The sequence below is a fragment of the Myotis yumanensis genome, unplaced genomic scaffold (assembly GCF_028538775.1).
Source record: "Myotis yumanensis isolate MYYU_CA2020_CCGP unplaced genomic scaffold, mMyoYum1.0.hap1 SCAF_1, whole genome shotgun sequence".
Lineage (NCBI taxonomy): Eukaryota > Metazoa > Chordata > Mammalia > Chiroptera > Vespertilionidae > Myotis > Myotis yumanensis.
Genome location: NW_027223752.1, coordinates 130889781 through 130907136, shown reverse-complemented (window position 1 = coordinate 130907136; position 17356 = coordinate 130889781). Strand labels below are relative to the sequence as shown.

The following is a 17356-nucleotide window of genomic DNA, read 5'->3' as shown; positions in this document are numbered from 1 at the left end:
GATGTCGCTGGGGTCCTGGCGATATGGCTGGGGTGGCGCTGGGGACAGATGGCGTTAGGATCAAGGAAACTCCCACAGCCACCTCCGTGTTAATTTCCTGGGAGTTGGATGAACCGACAAGAATGTCTATAGCAGTGGTTCTCAACCTTCCTAATGCCGCGACCCTTTAGTACAGTTCCTCATGTTGTGGTGACCCCCAACCATAAAATTAATTTTGTTGCTACTTCATAACTGTAATTTTGCTACTGTTATGAAGCGTAATGTAAATATTGATATGCAGGGTGTATTTTCATTGTTACAAATTGAACATAATTAAAGCATAGTGATTAATTACAAAAACAATATGTAATTATATATGTGTTTTCCGATGGTCTTAGGCGACCCCTGGGAAAGGGTCCTTCGACCCCCAAAGGGGTCGAGACCCACAGGTTGAGAACTGCTGGTCTATAGGCTTCATCCAAAGCTTCCACTTCCTGCCCTATGTTTAATATGAAAAGTTGTAAAAACAGTGAATAAATCATAATTTTTCAGGCTATACATTTTAGATATATTGAGAAATTATCCCAATCCATATTAGTTTAAGCCTAGGTAGAAAGACGATTTAAAGCCATTTTGGACACTAGGAAGAGGCAAGGAAGTAAGCAAAGAACTAGATACTCTTGAACCAGAAGACACAAATTAATCAGAGAATTCAGTGAATAGAAAAAGTGCTAAAGACTTCAGAAAAGCAACGTTGTTGTGGGATAGAGTTCATAATAACCCATGACAGATGTGAAACAACTAAAGCAATGCAAATACCCATGTTAGATATATGTACACTGTATCTCTTAAATTTCGCAAATTTGGATTAGTTAAATGTGTTGCTTAGCATGTGATTAGCTCTTGTCTTAATAATTGACAAAGCAGATTTTTTTCCAATTAATTATTGCTTCCCCAAAATTAACATATTGAGTTTTCTCAAATTTTTAACCTCTCAACTCTTCATATCCTTTCACAGGAATTTAAGATCATGTCCCACAACTGGAATTATGGTAGCTTTTTCTTTACATGTCTCTTCTAATGCTTGGATCACTTTATTTGATCATCACATAAAATAAGCATAAAAGTTCCACCTGAGTTTTTGAAAACACTAAATAGTGTAATTTTGAAAACATAATCTTAATTTTTCCAGCACTACAATTTCCCATGTGAAGTCAGGTCCTTTATGTCCCAATTGCATTCTTTTTAAAAAAAAATGTTTTTATTGATATTTTACAGAGAGGAAGGGAGAGGGAGAGTTAGAAATATCAATGAGAGAGAAACATCCATCAGCTGCCTCCTGCACACCCTCTACTGGGGATGTGCCTGCAACCAAGGTACATGCCCTTGACCAGAATCAAGCCTGGGACCTTTTAGTCCGTAGGCTGACCCTCTATCCACTGAGCCAAACCAGTTAGGGCCCAATTGCATTTTTTCTTCATCACCACCACCAAGGAATAGGAGGAATCCAGGCTCTCTATTGAGGTTGAAGAGTAAGCAATTGACCAACTTATTAAGGTTGACTTCTCAAACTACAATAACATGGAATTCTTAGAATATTTTGGAGAATGGAGGGGAAACATTTATTGAGTATCTACTACCGTAAATGTTGAACACAACATTTCACTGATTCTCTCCCCATAAAGCAGACTATGTTAAATTGGCCAGGATCCAAGTAAAAGATCCTTTGGAAACAGGAATAGATCCTGGTTTTGGTTAACTCTAAAAGCATTTTTTTATGGAAACACTTTTCTATTTGGTGTTAGGATCTACTTCTGCAACATCCTCCTGGTTCATGTACTGCCTGCAACATGGGATTGTAATATGGGTCAGAGACCAGGTATGCTCATAATCAGAAAGAAATAGTTATTCATTAATCCTCATCCTTCTTACCTAGCTTTACTTTCGCTTTTTTTTTTCAATAGCACTTCTTCCTTTCTAATGCTGGGGTGGAAAAGTTTTCCTTCTAGACCTTCTAGGTTTGTTGGCTGGTTTAATAATTAAGTTGACTTAAATAGATTAACAGGAGGAAAATAAATTTAATTTCATGAATTTGGAAGCTCCATAAAAATATGAGACCCCAAAGACAGGCAATTTAGGTTTATATGCTGTCCTGAGCTAGGAACCTGGGGCTTCAAATGGGAGGACAACTCACAGGTAGAAGAGCAGATGTTTGGTAATCAGATGTTTGCCAAGTTATGCAGGCAAGCCTTTCAGATAAAATGTTCTCTCTCAGATTATGTACTATAATATTGTACACTTGAAACATATAATCTTATTAACCAATGGCACCAAATAAATTTAATTTTTAAAAAAAAGAAAGAGCTGAAACCGGTTTGGCTCAGTGGATAGAGCGTCAGCCTGAGGACTGAGAGGTCCCGGGTTCGATTCCGGTCAAGGGCATGTACCTGGGTTGCGGGCACATCCCCGGTGGGGGATGTGCAAGAGGCAGCTGATCGATGTTTCTCTCTCATCGATGTTTCTAACTCTCTCTATCTCTCTCCCTTCCTCTCTGTGAAAAATCAATAAAATATATTAAAAAAAAAAAAAAAAGAAAAGTTAACTCTGGTAATATCTCTTTCTGGTCCAGGCCCCCTAACTAAATTACTGTAGGTAGTTAGGGAGTGGTAAACATTTTTCTTAAGTCTGCTGGGTCTTAACTTCATTCAGCTCAAAATAATTCATATGCCCAACTGGCACATGTTGGCTTGGCATAGTCTGCTCTCTTTCACTAACATGCTACATAATTTACTGATGTTTGTCCTCTGTCTTCACACTCTTTCTGCTCCCAAGCTCCTTGAGGGAACAGATCTTTTTTGTACACTCATGTATCCAACTTCTTGGAATAGTGGCTGGCACATAATAAGCGCTCACTGGATATTTGTTGAATGAATCAGTATATGAATGATCTTTGCTCCCTGAGGAGTTTATAAACTCCAGAAAAGCAGGAACCACACCTATCTTACTCTAGGATTTATCCTCAGAGCCTAGGTTGCTGCTTCTACATGGGAGGAGCATTTAAAGGTTGGGTGAATTAAGATGGTTACTGGAGTTAAATACAGTTGACTTGCTAATGCTTGGTGCCAGGAGGTTGCCTGCTAACAGATGAAAATGAGAACCCAAAGGTTATTTGTAAAATTGTTTGTATGAGAAAATGCTTTCTGAGCTATTTTATTTATATATATATATATATATATATATATATATATATATACACACACACACACACACACACACACAAACACATATACTAGAGACCCAGTGCATGAAATTCATGCACTTGGGTGGTCCCTCAGCCTGGCCGGCACCCTCTCGCAGTCAAGGAGCCCTCAGGGAATGTCCAACTGACAGCTTAGGCCTGCTCCCCGTACTCCCCCTCCCCAAGCTGTCAGTTGGACATCCTTGGCGCTGCCTGGGAGGCAGGAGAGGCTCCCGTCACCACTGCTGCACTCGCCAGCCGTGGGCCCGGCTTCTGGCTGAGCAGCGCTCCCCCTGTGGGTGCGCACTGAACACCAGGGGCAGCTCTTGCATTGAGCATCTGCCCCCTGGTGGTCAGTGTGCATCATAGCGACCGGTCATTCCACCATTCGGTCGATTTGCATATTAGCTTTTTATTATATAGGATATCCTATATAATAAAAGCATAATATGCTAAGTGTCTAGTCATGTGATCAGCTGTTCAACCAATCAAAGCATAATATGCTAATGATATGCGAAAGCCGCTCAACTGCTTGCTATGATGTGCACTGACCACCAGGGGGCAGACTCTCTGGTAGGTTAGCTGGCTGCTAGGGTCCGGCCAATTGGGACTAAGCGAGACAGGCCAGACACGCCCTGGAGCCCTCCTGCTGTCTCTTCCCAGCTGGTCAACCTCCTGTGCCCCTCCCCAGCTCCGATTGTGCACTGGTGGGGTCCCTCGGCCTGGCCTGCGCCCTCTCACATTCAGCCCAACGGCGGAATGATGGGTCACTATGATGTGCATTGATCACCAGAGGCAGACACTCAATGCAGGAGCTTCCCCATGGCGGTCAGTGCACTCCCACAGGGGGAGTGCCACTCAGCCAGAAGCCAGGCTTACGGCTGGCGAGTGCAGTGGTGGTGGTGGGAACCTCTCCCACCTCTGCAGTAGCACTAAGAATGTCCGACTGATGGCTTAGGCCCATTCCCCACTCTAAGTGCACAGGGAGCAGGCCTAAGCCATCAGTTGGACATCCACCAAGGGCTCCTGGACTGCGAGAGGGCGCAGGCCGGGCTGAGGGACCTCCCCCATCCAGTGCACGAATTTTGTGCACCTGACCTCTAGTATTATATATATGTGTGTGTGTATATATATATATATATATTTTTTTTTTTTTCTGTTGGCAACACAGGTAGAGCAGAACCAGAAGCTGAACAACCATCTCTCTCTCTCTCTCTCTCTCTCTCTCTCTCTCTCTCTCTCTCGCACACGCGCGCACACACACACACACACACACACACACAACTAACAATAGCATGGGCTCCCTGGACCCCATCTTAAGCTAACCAGCTCTGGACCAGGTGTAGAGGCTAATGACTGTCTCATGTCTCGTAGTTGCTTTTTTGTTGTAAATATCTTGAAGGCCCATCCAAGTCAGATTGCTGGCCCATTCTGGTCCTGGTGGAGGTGGAGGACGTGATAGTTTATTGCTGAGGTAGGATGTCCTTGGGACTTAATTCATATGCTAAGACTCCTGGCGCTTCTTATACTAAATTAGTATGTCTAATATGCTAAGACTACTGGAGCCTTAGGGTCTGAGCCAACTGATTCGAGGGCTGGCCAGACTAGGGACAGGGACAGTATCCCCAGACTCAGTCTCCTTATCAGGAAAAACGGGCATTTTCTTAAAGCGATTGAGAGGCATAAGGCACGTAAAGCGTTTCACACAGTGTCTTCAAAGTAACTGTTAGCTGAGAGACCAAGATGGCGGCGTAGGTAAACACCGGAGACCGCTGCCGCAAACAACCATTTCAAAAATACAACTAAAAGACTGAACGGACATCACCCAGAACCACAGGAAGGCTGGCTGAAGAGAGACTCTACAACTAGAAGGAAAGAGAACAGCAAATCGAGGCTCAGAGGCGGCGCAGTGTGGAAAATACAAAGGTACCGAGGTGCGCGCGCAAAGCGGGCTGGTGGCTGAGGGCGCGGTTGTCGTTTTCTGCCGGGAGTGAGTCTCAGACTCTGGGCTCCAGATCCGGGCGAGTCTCTAGGGACCCAGACTCAAACGGGAGAAGCGGGATTATCCGGCATCAGTTGGGACCTGAGGGCAGCTTTCTCTCCGAGGTTTGCAGCGGCTGCCGGGGTTCTGAGAAGCAGAGCCTCTGGGAACGGGACTGAGCGTGGCCATAACTGCTCCCTCCGCCCGCCCTGCTGATCCCGCCCCGCCCAAAACCTGCGCACAGCCATTTGCCGATTGCCTCAGGCAAAGGCTGGATTAGCGCCTCCCCAGAAGGCAGACGTTTTCCACACAGCTGATTTCCACAGCCAGCCGGCCTGGTGGTCAAACCCCTCTAGTGTTAACTACAACAATTAAGGCTTGGCTAGAACAAGACTGCGCACAGAGACCACAAGGGGGTGCACCAAGAAAGCATAAAAGATGCGGAGACAAAAAAACATGACAGAAATGGAGGATATGGAGCTAAGAATTGCAATTTTGAGGGCTTGCCATAAATTTGTGCAGAGCCTCACGAAAACTAATGAGACCCTCGATGCTACGATAAAGAAATTAGAAAGTAAGCATACACGGACTGAAATAAAGAATATTATACCCAATAGCAGACCAGAGGAGTACAATAATCAAACCAAAGATTCGACAAAAAACACCCAATTGGAAAAGCAAAATGAAAAAAGAATCCGAAAGTGTGAAGATAGTGTAAGGAGCCTCTGGGACAGCTTTAAGCGGTCTAATATCAGAGTCATTGGAGTGCCAGAAGATGAGAGACAGCAAGATATTGAAAACCTATTTCAAGAAATAATGGCAGAAAACTTCCCCCACCTGGTGAAAGAAATGGACTTACAGGTCCAAGAAGCGCAGAGAACCCCAAACAAAAGGAATCCAAAGAGGACCACACCAAGACACATCATCATTAAAATGCCAAGAGCAAAAGACAAAGAGAAAATCTTAAAAGCAGCAAGAGAAAGAGGCTCAATTACCTACAAGGGAATACCCATACGACTGTCAGCTGATTTCTCAACAGAAACTTTGCAGGCCAGAAGGGAATGGCAAGAAATATTCAAAGTGCTGAATACCAAGAACCTACAACCAAGATTACTTTATCCAGCAAAGCTATCATTCAGAATTGAAGGTCAGATAAAGAGCTTCACAGATAAGGAAAAGCTAAAGGAGTTCATCACTGCCAAACCAGTATTATATGAAATGCTGAAAGGTATCCTTTAAGAAGAGGAAGAAGAAGAAAAAGGTAAAGATACAAATTATGAACAACAAACATGCATCTATCAACAAATGAATCTAAGAATCAAGTGAATAAATAACCTGATGTACAGAATGAACTGGTGATTATAATAGAATCAGGGACATAGAAAGGGAATAGACTGACTATTCTTGGGGGAAAAAGGGGTGTGGGAGATGCGGGAAGTGACTGGACAAAAATCATGCACCTATGGATGAACACAGTGGGTGGGGAGTGAGGGTGGAGGGTGGGGTGGGAGCTGGAAGGAGGGGAGTTATGGGGGGAAAAAAGAGGAACAAATGTAATAATCTGAACAATAAAGATTTAATTTAAAAAAAAAAAAAAAAAAAAAGTAACTGTTAGCTATTACGTTTAATGACTTTTCCTGTTTCTTCATTCTTTGTTTCCCTCCGCTAATTTTGGTTTAACCTAATGGGGGGGAGAAAGACTGCTCCCCCCCAACACTCTCTGGGCATGCGCACCAACAGAACAGCCGCACCCTTTCCTAATCACTGATGGGGGTGGGTGGGTGGGTGAACAGACTCGCCTTCCCACCCACTCTGAGGGGATTAGGAGGCTAAACAGCGTAAAGCTCGTCACATGACGGATTAAAAGGGCTGCAAACCTCCGCGCTCCTCCTCTGGAGAGCGAGCCGACGAGCGCGTCCCTCCAAAGACCCAAGGACTCACAATCCCGCCCCGCGACTGCGCCAACAGCGAGCCCGGCCGCCCGCAGCTACATGTGGGGGGGAGGGCCCGGCTGGCGGACTTCTCATTGGCCCAGCGTCACAGGCCGGCAGATTCTCCCCCTTCCGGTTGCTGTTGGTTGAAGCCGAAAACTACGCCCACCGTCATTGGCTGAGCCCAGCTGTCAATCCTCCTGCGTCTGGCGGCGCGACACAGCCCGGCGCGGCCTGAGGAGCAGTCTCGAAGCCTGCAGCAGGGAGAAGATGGCGGTCGCAGTGAGAACTTTGCAGGAGCAGCTAGAAAAGGCCAAAGAGAGCCTAAAGAACGTGGATGAGAATATTCGCAAGCTCACCGGGCGGGATCCGAATGACGTGAGGTAAGGGCCGGGTGAGAAATGCGGGCTCCGAGAGGCAGCCATCATCCGGCTGAGGTGAATTGGGGGCGGGGAGGGCGGCCCGCTAGGAGAAGGCTGTTACATCGAGGCCTGTTCCCGGGGCGGCGGTGGAACCCGGTCTTCGGTGAGGTGGGGAGTCTCCAGGGCTCCCGCCGTAGGTCCCCGGGCTCAGGTGCGTGAGGTAGGACCGCGCGGCCTGGGCGCGCCGGCGGCCTCCAGGCCTGTGGGGAGGAAGGCCGGCACCGCCGCTTCCCGCCCTGGCTTTGCGGGCCCCGAGCTGCCGCACCAGGCCCCGCCCCCGCCGACCACCCGCCGGCGCCCGCAGGCCCTCCCGGGACCCGTGGCCGCCCGGCTCCCCGGCGCTCGTCCACGTGCGGCTGCCTCGGGGTGGGCCAAGTTAGGAACCGATTCAAGTGTGTCCGCGCGGTCAGTACGGTGTGTGTGGTATCGGCTTGAAGGAATGAAAATAAGGAAGTTAAATTGGGCCTCCTGCCCCTTTTCAAACACGCGGATTTGGGACGTCTTTTTGGAGTTTACGTGGTTTTTTTTCCCTCACGATGAACCTCCCCCGTGAATGAAATGCATTCGGTGTGTCCACGTGTGATTTTTGCACTGACTGTGACTGTCTTGCAGGCCCATCCAAGCCAGATTGCTGGCCCTTTCTGGTCCTGGTGGAGGTAGAGGACGTGGTAGTTTATTGCTGAGGTAAGATTTCCTTTGGACTTCATTCATATGCTAAGACCTAACCGGTGCTTCTAACGCTACACGAACATGTCTTTCTAAACAAAATTCGCGGTAGGACCAGTGTTAGAAATGTCTGTGTTTAAAGCTGTCATCAGCCGTGGTTTCTTCACGGTTACCTTGTAACTTCATTTATAGGCAAAAACTGGAGCTTGAGGAATATGTTAACTGTGCCAGTTTTGTGTAAACTTAATTTGTTCTGGTGGGTTTTTTAAAAAATGCTATGAAAGTATCTTGGAGTGAGTGCCCGTTTAAGGTTGCTGGGATTGGAAAGATACTTAAAAATGTGAACTCTCTTGCTAAATGGCAGTATCGTTTGTCTTAAATTTCAAGTGCTTTCTGTTGGACATTTTTAATCGCAGGCGTGGATTCTCAGATAGTGGAGGAGGACCCCCAGCCAAACAGAGAGACCTTGAAGGGGCAGTCAGTAGGTATGTTGAAACATTGAAGAAAAGGTTCTGAAGGCATAATTATGTTACCTTTTCTGAGGTAGCATACAAATGTAAGTACATAGTAAATACTGTTTGTCGATGAAATAATAACCAGCCTATAGAAAAGTTTTAAAAGAGTTTATTTGAGCTTTGGGTATATGCCCAGAAAGAAAAATCTCAACGGATGGAGAAAATGCTTTGGAGAGGGGCAGTTTGGTACTTATTTTATACATTACAATAAAGGGAGGAGACGTAAGGAGGGATATGGAACCCATTGGTGATAAAGGAGGCTGGAGAAAGCAAAGCAGGGACATCTCTGGTATTGGTGAAAAGCAAAATGGAGAGACACGTTATTTTACACTGGTGGGTACAGGATGGCTAATTAACATCTATGGTGCATAGAGATGGTAGTGGGAACAAGACAGCAGTAACAACGAGGTATTGGGCTGTGCAGCCTGCAGGTGTGCCTTGCAGGGTCTAGAAAAGAATTACTCTGTCACTTCAAAGGTAAGTTATCCCAGGTGCTTACCAGCAATGGACAGAGATCACTTGAGATAAAGATTGACCTTTGCTAAGGAAGCTGTAGGGCCTGGGACAGCCATTGCCTGCACAGATAGGAATTTACAATTAGACCATCCTGTGTGGTTGGTTACTTTTGGTCACTGAGACACGCAGTTTCACTCAAAACTCAGTTTTTCGCTAATGATAATAAATATTCCCAAAATGAAGGTTATGAGACAAATAAGATTGAGAACATAGTTAATTTGTGCCACTTTTCTGTCTCATACTGCAAAAACAGCCAGTTTGAGAAGGAAAGGAGATCAAAGTCTGGATTGGGCAGTGATGTTATATTTTATTCTTTCACTATTAGAGGAAAAAGTAAAATGGGATGGGGACTGATAGAATGAGGTTTCTGAAAAAGTCCTAGAAAAAGTAATCATTTACTCTAGGTATGCACTTAAGTCAAATTCTGTAGTGGTCATTTAAATTATTTTTCCTATGACAGGCTGGGCGGGGAGCGTCGGACGAGGAGAGAATCACGCCAAGAAAGCGACCCAGAGGATGATGATGTTAAAAAGGTAATTGAGATTAAAAGAACTTCTTAGAGGATGAATTAGTATTTTCATCTTACAACACTTTGAAGAGTACCACCCATATGCTTGTTAAGTCACTGAGATTTTCTTTTCTACTATAGCCAGCTTTGCAGTCTTCAGTTGTAGCTACCTCCAAAGAGCGTACACGGAGAGACCTTATCCAGGATCAAAATATGGATGAAAAAGGAAAGCAAAGGTAACTTTTGTGACTTCAGGGTGGGGGGTGGGGAGCTTTTCAAATAATGCAATTTTAAGAAAATTTAAGCATTTGTCCAAGTGGCTATAGTATGTTTCTTTTTAGGAAATGGCAGGTTTAAATGAAGTAGATTTTATTGAAATTAAATTTTCTTTTTCTGTTCCTTAGGAACCGGCGAATATTTGGCTTGTTGATGGGCACCCTTCAGAAATTTAAACAGGAGTCCACTGTCGCTACTGAAAGGGTATTAATGCAATTTTTATTTACTTTCTTTACTTATATTATAAAAAGAAGTTGCTTATGTTTTTAAAAAGAGCCAAAAAGCTCTCCTAAGATTTAATTGCAAGCCTGAAATGGAGCCAAGGAAAAACAAAACTTTTCTGGAGTTAACTTATTAACCATCAGCCGATTTTTTCTTAAGGTGCTGTGAAGTAATTGAGTGAACTTCCTTGTAAAGAACTGTGGGCTGTGAGTCAGGAGAACGCAAGCTCGATAAGCTCATTTTCTTCAACAAGGAAGTTGAACTCATCATTGGTGCTAGTTCAATAATTCTGATTTTTTTTTAGACTTATTTTCACACTTGGGTAGTACTTAGCACTCTAGAACCAAAAGCATAAAAGTTTACTGCCCTTCACAGTTTATTTAAATGTGTCATCTTTCTAGAAGCTTTTATTTTGCTGAAGGTACAAAATTATGTCTGTAGAGTTGAGCACCCAAGTTACTGCTTCTTAGGGAAGAACTTATATTGGAAAGGGAGAAACAATTCAGTTATAGGAGATTAATAAACTTATTACAGTTTGTATGTATTAACTTTACTACAGAATATAAAAGGCTTAAGCATTTTAATGTGTGAATAGTAAGTATTTTTTTAATAGACGGAGAGAAAGTGTGACTAGTTAATTCATTAGGATATCACGTCTATTGGATTTTTTTTTTAACTATTTTTTTATTGATTTCAGAGAGGAAGGGAGAGAGAGAGAAACATCAGTGATGAGAGAGAATCATTGATTGGCTGCCTCCTGCACGCCCCTTACTGGGGATCAAGCCCGCAACCCAGGCATATGCCCTTGATCAGAATCGAACCCGGGACCCTTTAGTCCATAGGCTGACGCTCTGTCACTGAGCCAGACCAGCTAGGGCTGTCGGATTTTTTTATTCAGAAAGAATAACTGAAGACAGCCTACTTAAAAAGACTTTTTTTGTGGTTAATTTATGAATCTTAACCTAAAAGTCATGTTGGAATAGAAGTTTCTGATATTATTGGCTAATAGCTTTAAAATTTAGATTTTTACATGTGAAAGCTTCAGTCTTCATTTCCTGAAAGAGATATTTCAGTCTCAAATGCTAAGTAGTGCTAAGTTTGAATTAGTTGGTACTTTGAATTGCAAATGTGAATCACATATGTAGATAATTTAGTGAAATTGTTATGTTTCACGTAATCGGTATGTAATGAGATCTTAAAGTTCGTTATTTATCTTTAGCAAAAGAGACGCCAGGAAATTGAACAAAAACTTGAAGTGCAGGCAGAAGAGGAGAGAAAGCAGGTTGAAAATGAGAGGAGAGAACTATTTGAAGAGAGGCGTGCAAAACAGACAGAACTGCGGCTTTTAGAGCAGAAGGTTGAGCTTGCGCAGCTGGTGAGTGGGTAGTATTTTCAAATTCTAATATTGATAATCCATGTTTCAAAAGCATTGATCTTTTTACCTTTTCTTTAGCAAGAAGAATGGAATGAGCATAATGCCAAGATAATTAAATATATAAGAACTAAGACAAAGCCCCATTTGTTCTATATTCCCGGAAGAATGTGTCCAGCTACCCAAAAACTAATAGAAGAGTCACAGAGAAAAATGAATGGTAAGTGTATATGAAGAGATCCATTGAAATATTCCTAATGGGTAAGGCAATACACTCATACATGCATATTTTTTTGTTTCCTATAATAGTTGATTTTAAAAATAATATACTAATGTATTTGAAGTACAGGAGGATCATTTGTTTAATGATGTAGTTTAACCAGAAACTTTCATATTTTGTAGGTGGTGCTCAATTCATATGTATATTATGCATTTGAGTGAGATGACCTTTTTTTTGCTTGATACTTTTTAGTAGGCAGACATAAATACAATGAAGCAAGAAAAAGTGAACATAGAACATGAATGTAGTCCATAGAGGGGGAGCACACACAGAAGGGTAGATACTGCTAAGGTGATTAGATGATTTCTAAGGATCAGAAAAATTAATGCATGATGTACCATAAAATTTATTATTTGAAGGAAGTTTTTTGTCTTTTCTACTAGCATAAAATTAAATAGCAAAAGATTGTCACATAGGTAATATGATGCAACTAATTTGTTTATTTTAATCCTCACCTGAGGCTATTTTTTCCATGGAATTTTAAAGTGGAAGGGGGGAAGGGAAGGAGAGAGAGAAAAACTTCAATGTTGCCTCCCTCATACACCCAACCAGCAGGGCCAGGGATCCAGCCTGCAACCCGGGTATATGCCCCTTGATCAGAAATTGAACCCATGAACCTTCGATGCACAGGCCCACGCTCTAACCGCTGAGCAGTGTAGGCTGTGGCGATTAATTTCTTGGTTTCCAATGGATCGTTGCTTTTGTCATTTTATGTGAATTTATAATTACTTATTTGCCATAATTAACTTTTATCATTTTTCCCCCTTTTTTTAATCCTCACCCGAGGATACTTTTCTATTGATTTTTAGAGAGAGGGAAAGAGAGAAATATCAATGTGAGAGAAACACATTGATTGGTTACCTCCTGCACATGCCCTGACTAGGGCCGGGGAGGAGCCTACAACAGAGATATGTGCCCTTGACTGGAATCAAACCCAGGACCCTTTGGTCCACAGGCCAACACTCTATCCACTGAACCAAACCAGCTAGGACATCATTATTTCTTTACAAAAAGACATTTAGATAAAGCTCAGTGACAAGTTTGTGGCCAGGTGTCAAGTTGTGGCTGAATGTTCTTAATCATAATAAATTTCACACATGTAAATTTTTATTCTTTATAGCTTTATTTGAAAGTAGACGCATCGAATTTGCAGAACAAATAAATAAAATGGAGGCTAGGCCTAGAAGACAATCAATGAAGGAAAAAGAGCATCAGGTGGTGCGTAATGAAGAACAGAAGGCGGAACAAGAAGAGGGTAAGGTGGCTCAGCGAGAGGAAGAGTTGGAGGAGACAGGTAATCAGCACAATGATGTAGAAATAGAGGAAGCAGGAGAGGAAGAGGAAAAGGAAATAAGTATAGTTCATAGTGATGCAGAGAAAGAACAGGAGGAGGAGGAACAAAAACAGGAAATGGAGGTTAAGATGGAAGAGGAAACTGAGGTAAGGGAAAGTGAGAAGCAGCCAGATAGTCAACCTGAGGAAGTTATGGATGTGATAGAAATGGTGGAGAGTGTCAAAAATGTAATTGCTGAGCAGGAGGTAATGGAAACCAATCAAGTTGAAAGTGTAGAACCTTCAGAAAATGAAACTAACAAGGAATTGGAGCCAGAAATGGAATTTGAAGTTGAGCCAGAGAAAGAATGTAAGTCTCTTTCTCCTTCGAAAGAGAATGCTAATGCTCTAGAAATGGAAAATGAGCCTGAGGACAAAGAAGAGAAAGAATCTGAGCCCCAACCCGAGCCTATGGCTCTGGCTCAGCCTCAGCCCCAGCCCCTGGCTCAGCCTCAGCCTCAGCTTCAATCTCAGTCCCAACCAGTACTCCAGCCCCAGCCTCTCTCTCAGCCTGAGACTTTGCCATTAGCCGTTGTACAGTCATCACCTCAGGTTATTCAGGAGCAAGGGCATTTACTACCTGAAAGGAAGGAGTTTCCTGTAGGATCTGTAAAAGTCACTGAGGTGACAGTAGAGCCAGTCTTGACAGTACATCCGGAGAGTAAATCCAAAACCAAAACTAGAAGCAGAAGTAGAGGTCGAGCTAGAAATAAAACAAGCAAGAGTAGAAGTCGGAGCAGTAGCAGTAGTAGTTCTAGTAGCAGTTCAACCAGTAGCAGCAGTGGAAGCAGTTCCAGCAGTGGCAGTAGTAGTAGTCGAAGTAGTTCCAGTAGCAGCTCCAGTACAAGTGGCAGCAGCAGCAGAGATAGTAGCAGCAGCTCTAGTAGTAGTAGTGAGAGTAGAAGTCGGAGTAGGGGCCGGGGACATAATAGAGATAGAAAGCACAGAAGGAGCGTGGAGCGGAAGCGAAGGGATACATCAGGAGTAGAAAGGAGTCACAAATCTTCAAAAGGAGGCAGTAGTAGAGATACAAAAGGATCAAAGGATAAGAATTCCCGGTCCGACAGAAAGAGGTCTATATCAGAGAGTAGTCGATCAGGCAAAAGATCTTCAAGAAGTGAAAGAGACCGAAAATCAGACAGGAAAGACAAGAGGCGTTAATGGAAGAAGCCAGGCTTTCTTAGCCTATTCTTTGCAGCAGAAGATTTCTTGATGAGTAAAAGGATTACCTTTCCTTGTAAGGAGGATGCTGCCTTAAGAATTGCATGTTGTAAAAATATCTTTTTGGAAAATACAGACTGTTTGTTTACCAGACATTCTTGTACTTTTTGCATAATTTTGTAAGAGTTATTTATCAAAATTATGTGAGGTTCCAAAATATGTAAAAATAATAATAATAAAAAAAGATTAACATCCCTTGTCATCTTTTTTAAATATCCTATTCTCTTCAGTAAGAATCTGTATATTTTAATAGGTAAATCTTTAAGTCTGTTCCCTTCTAATTCTATATCATACTTTGCTTTTGTAGAAATAAATGCTCATTTCTTTCATTAGTTTTGGGATGTTCTCGACACTTGTATAATAAATATCCTCTTGATATCATTTTCAGCCGGTATCATTAGATACCGAACATGATTAGAATGTCTTTAAAGGTTTCCGATTTTATTTGCCTTAGACAATTATTTTGTGTTGTCAGAATCAGATCTTTGCAGCTTTGGGGGGGCCATAGTTCTTAAGATGATTTACTATTTTTTCTAATTTCCCTTGTTATTTTTATTCCCATCTCATTTACACCATACATTTGGTATATAAATTAAAACAGTATGATTTGGTTGGCATTTTCTTCACAATTATGGGAACATTTTTTGTCTTCATTGTTTCTTTTGTGATGCGGCATATACATCTGTTAAAATAATCACTTCTTTCCAGGGGAGGGAGGTAGAAAAGTATATTCTAAACTTGGTTTTTTAGTTTGTGGTCTTGTCTTAACTTTTGTGTTGGCTCTAACTGAAACATGCCAATAAGTGTTTTCAAGAATTTTTGTTGAAGTATTGTATGAAAGTTTACAAAATAAAGAAGGTTCATCTACACTTGAATCTGTAAACAAGATAACACAAGTGTACCAAGTGATTATTAACTTTGTTGTTTTATAAATTTGTATGAGTTTGGAGTATCTGTTGCCCATTACATGTGCAAATAAATGTGGCTTAGATTTGTGTGACTGCTTAAGACTAGTACTTGTATTAACTTTTTGATGCTTTATACAAGAGAGCACTTTTGAGTTCATAATTTAACATTTGACTATATAGCTTTAGGTTTGACTTTAAACATTCATTATGCATTCCTTTGACAAGTAAATGGTAATAAAATGTCCACAGGCATTTCCAGCATTGTATAAATGTAAGTAAACAGGTTAAAGGAAAGAACTCTAAAATATCCTTTCTTGGAGTACTAAATAAGCAGTAAATGAACAGAACTCATATGTGGGGCTAGCTAGCTACCTGCATCCCTGGGCCAGTTTTATCCAAGAATAGCTTCATTGGGGATTTTAATACTCTCCAGCAGTAAGTAGTTCGCCCTTATCTGTGAGGGATATGTCCTAAGGCTCCCAGTGGATGCCTGAAATATGGATGGTATCAAACCCTATGTATACTATGGTTTTATCCTAGGGCAGTGGTCGGCAAACTAAGTCAACAGAGCCAAATATCAACAGTACAACGATTGAAATTTCTTTTGAGAGCCAAATTTTTTGAACTTAAACTGTATAGGTAGGTACATTGTTATTAATTAGGGTACTCCTAGGCTGGCCTTTGCTAAAAACGTCCTCAATCTGATTGAGGTACGTTCACTGAGGTCAACTCCCAACTCTCCCATCCACATTTGTCTTGTATACTTGTTTCATCTATCCTTTGTCACCGGTGTGTGATTTGCAGACGTGACTAGCACTAACCACTGCACAATGAGACTGCTGACTGGCTCACTCAACTTGTGAATGAATCGTGCCTGCCTCCTCCTCGCTGCGTATCCCATCACCTGACCGCCCCCCCCACCCCCCACTTCTAACACCACTTCTTCAAAATAGACTCGCCCAGGCTGAAAAACGACTTCTGCGCATGGGCCACGAAGTTTCAGTTGCAGTGTAGGTGCACGCCCGCACGTGGTATTTCATGGAAGAGCCATGCTCAAGGGGCCAAAGAGCTGCATGTGGCTTGCGAGCCGTGGTTTGCCGACCACTGTCCTAGGGAAACAAAAAGTTAGGCATGTTAAGAAATTACCAGTAATACAAAAAAACAATATAATAAAAGGTTATATGAATGTGATGACTAGTTTCAGGGTATCCTTTGCCATTTAATACTTTTGATCTCAATTGCAGGTAACACCATGGGTGGGGGGGCTACTGTACAAATCTTTTTCTGTGCCAGGATGAGGAAAAGATAACCACTTAAAAGGGATGGCAAACTTCATTGGCCAGTGTGGCTCCGTTTGGGCATCCATCCCATACACCAAAAGGTTGCCTGTTCAATTCCTAGTCAGGGCAGCCTATCACTTTCCCATCATTCTTTCTCCCTGTCCCTTCTCTCAATAAAATCATTTAAAAGAAGGGTTACGTATTTTAAAGTCCTTGTTTTATGAATAAAAAATAATTTTATGTAATATCCTTTGTATAAGTTAAATTTTGTTCACTCGTTTTTCTGCAAAATTTGAACAATTTTCATGGTACTTATAGAAAAGACTAGTTTTGGCTTTAAGCGCAGTTGTTGCGAGTGGTGGTGATGGTATAAGGCATGGGGGAGAAACGTTTTGCTGATGTATATAGAAATAATACTAATTTTACTTGTGCATTTATAAATTGGAAACTTTCATTTTTTTAATTGAGTTTGTTTTTATTTCCAATTAATGCTTTTCCGTAGAAGTGAAATTTTATGGAATTCAGAGAACTATATTATACTTACAAAGATCAGATATAAGTAATGTTAGAATGTAAAAGTAGGAACAGTTTACTGTTGAGGGAGGCAGGGATATTAGAGGTTATAAATTAGTGTTTATGATAAGTTTAGAAGCTGAAGAGGAACAGGATTAATGAGTAAGGACAAATTAGTTTGGAGCTCAGTAAATTA

At 42.1% G+C, this 17356-nt stretch overlaps 1 protein-coding gene across 1 annotated transcript; it reads left to right on the top strand.

Annotated features, from left to right (window-relative positions):
• Positions 1-7345: 7345 nt before the first annotated feature.
• PNN (pinin, desmosome associated protein) lies at positions 7346-15459 on the top strand. The gene is made up of 9 exons (XM_070431777.1): positions 7346-7512; positions 8164-8235; positions 8634-8702; positions 9709-9781; positions 9898-9992; positions 10161-10236; positions 11474-11629; positions 11708-11846; positions 13027-15459. The coding sequence occupies exons 1-9, from the start codon at positions 7400-7402 to the stop codon at positions 14397-14399; spliced, it is 2166 nt and encodes a 721-aa protein (XP_070287878.1). The 5' UTR covers positions 7346-7399; the 3' UTR covers positions 14400-15459.
• Positions 15460-17356: the final 1897 nt, after the last annotated feature.

Bases quoted from the DNA above. Each gene is read 5' to 3' on its own strand.
- PNN (XM_070431777.1), top strand. From the start codon at position 7,400: ATGGCGGTCGCAGTGAGAACTTTGCAGGAGCAGCTAGAAAAGGCCAAA. The intron at 8,703-9,708 runs GTATGTTGAAAC...TTCCTATGACAG, and splicing joins CTTGAAGGGGCAGTCAGTAG to GCTGGGCGGGGAGCGTCGGA. The intron at 9,993-10,160 runs GTAACTTTTGTG...TCTGTTCCTTAG, and splicing joins GATGAAAAAGGAAAGCAAAG to GAACCGGCGAATATTTGGCT.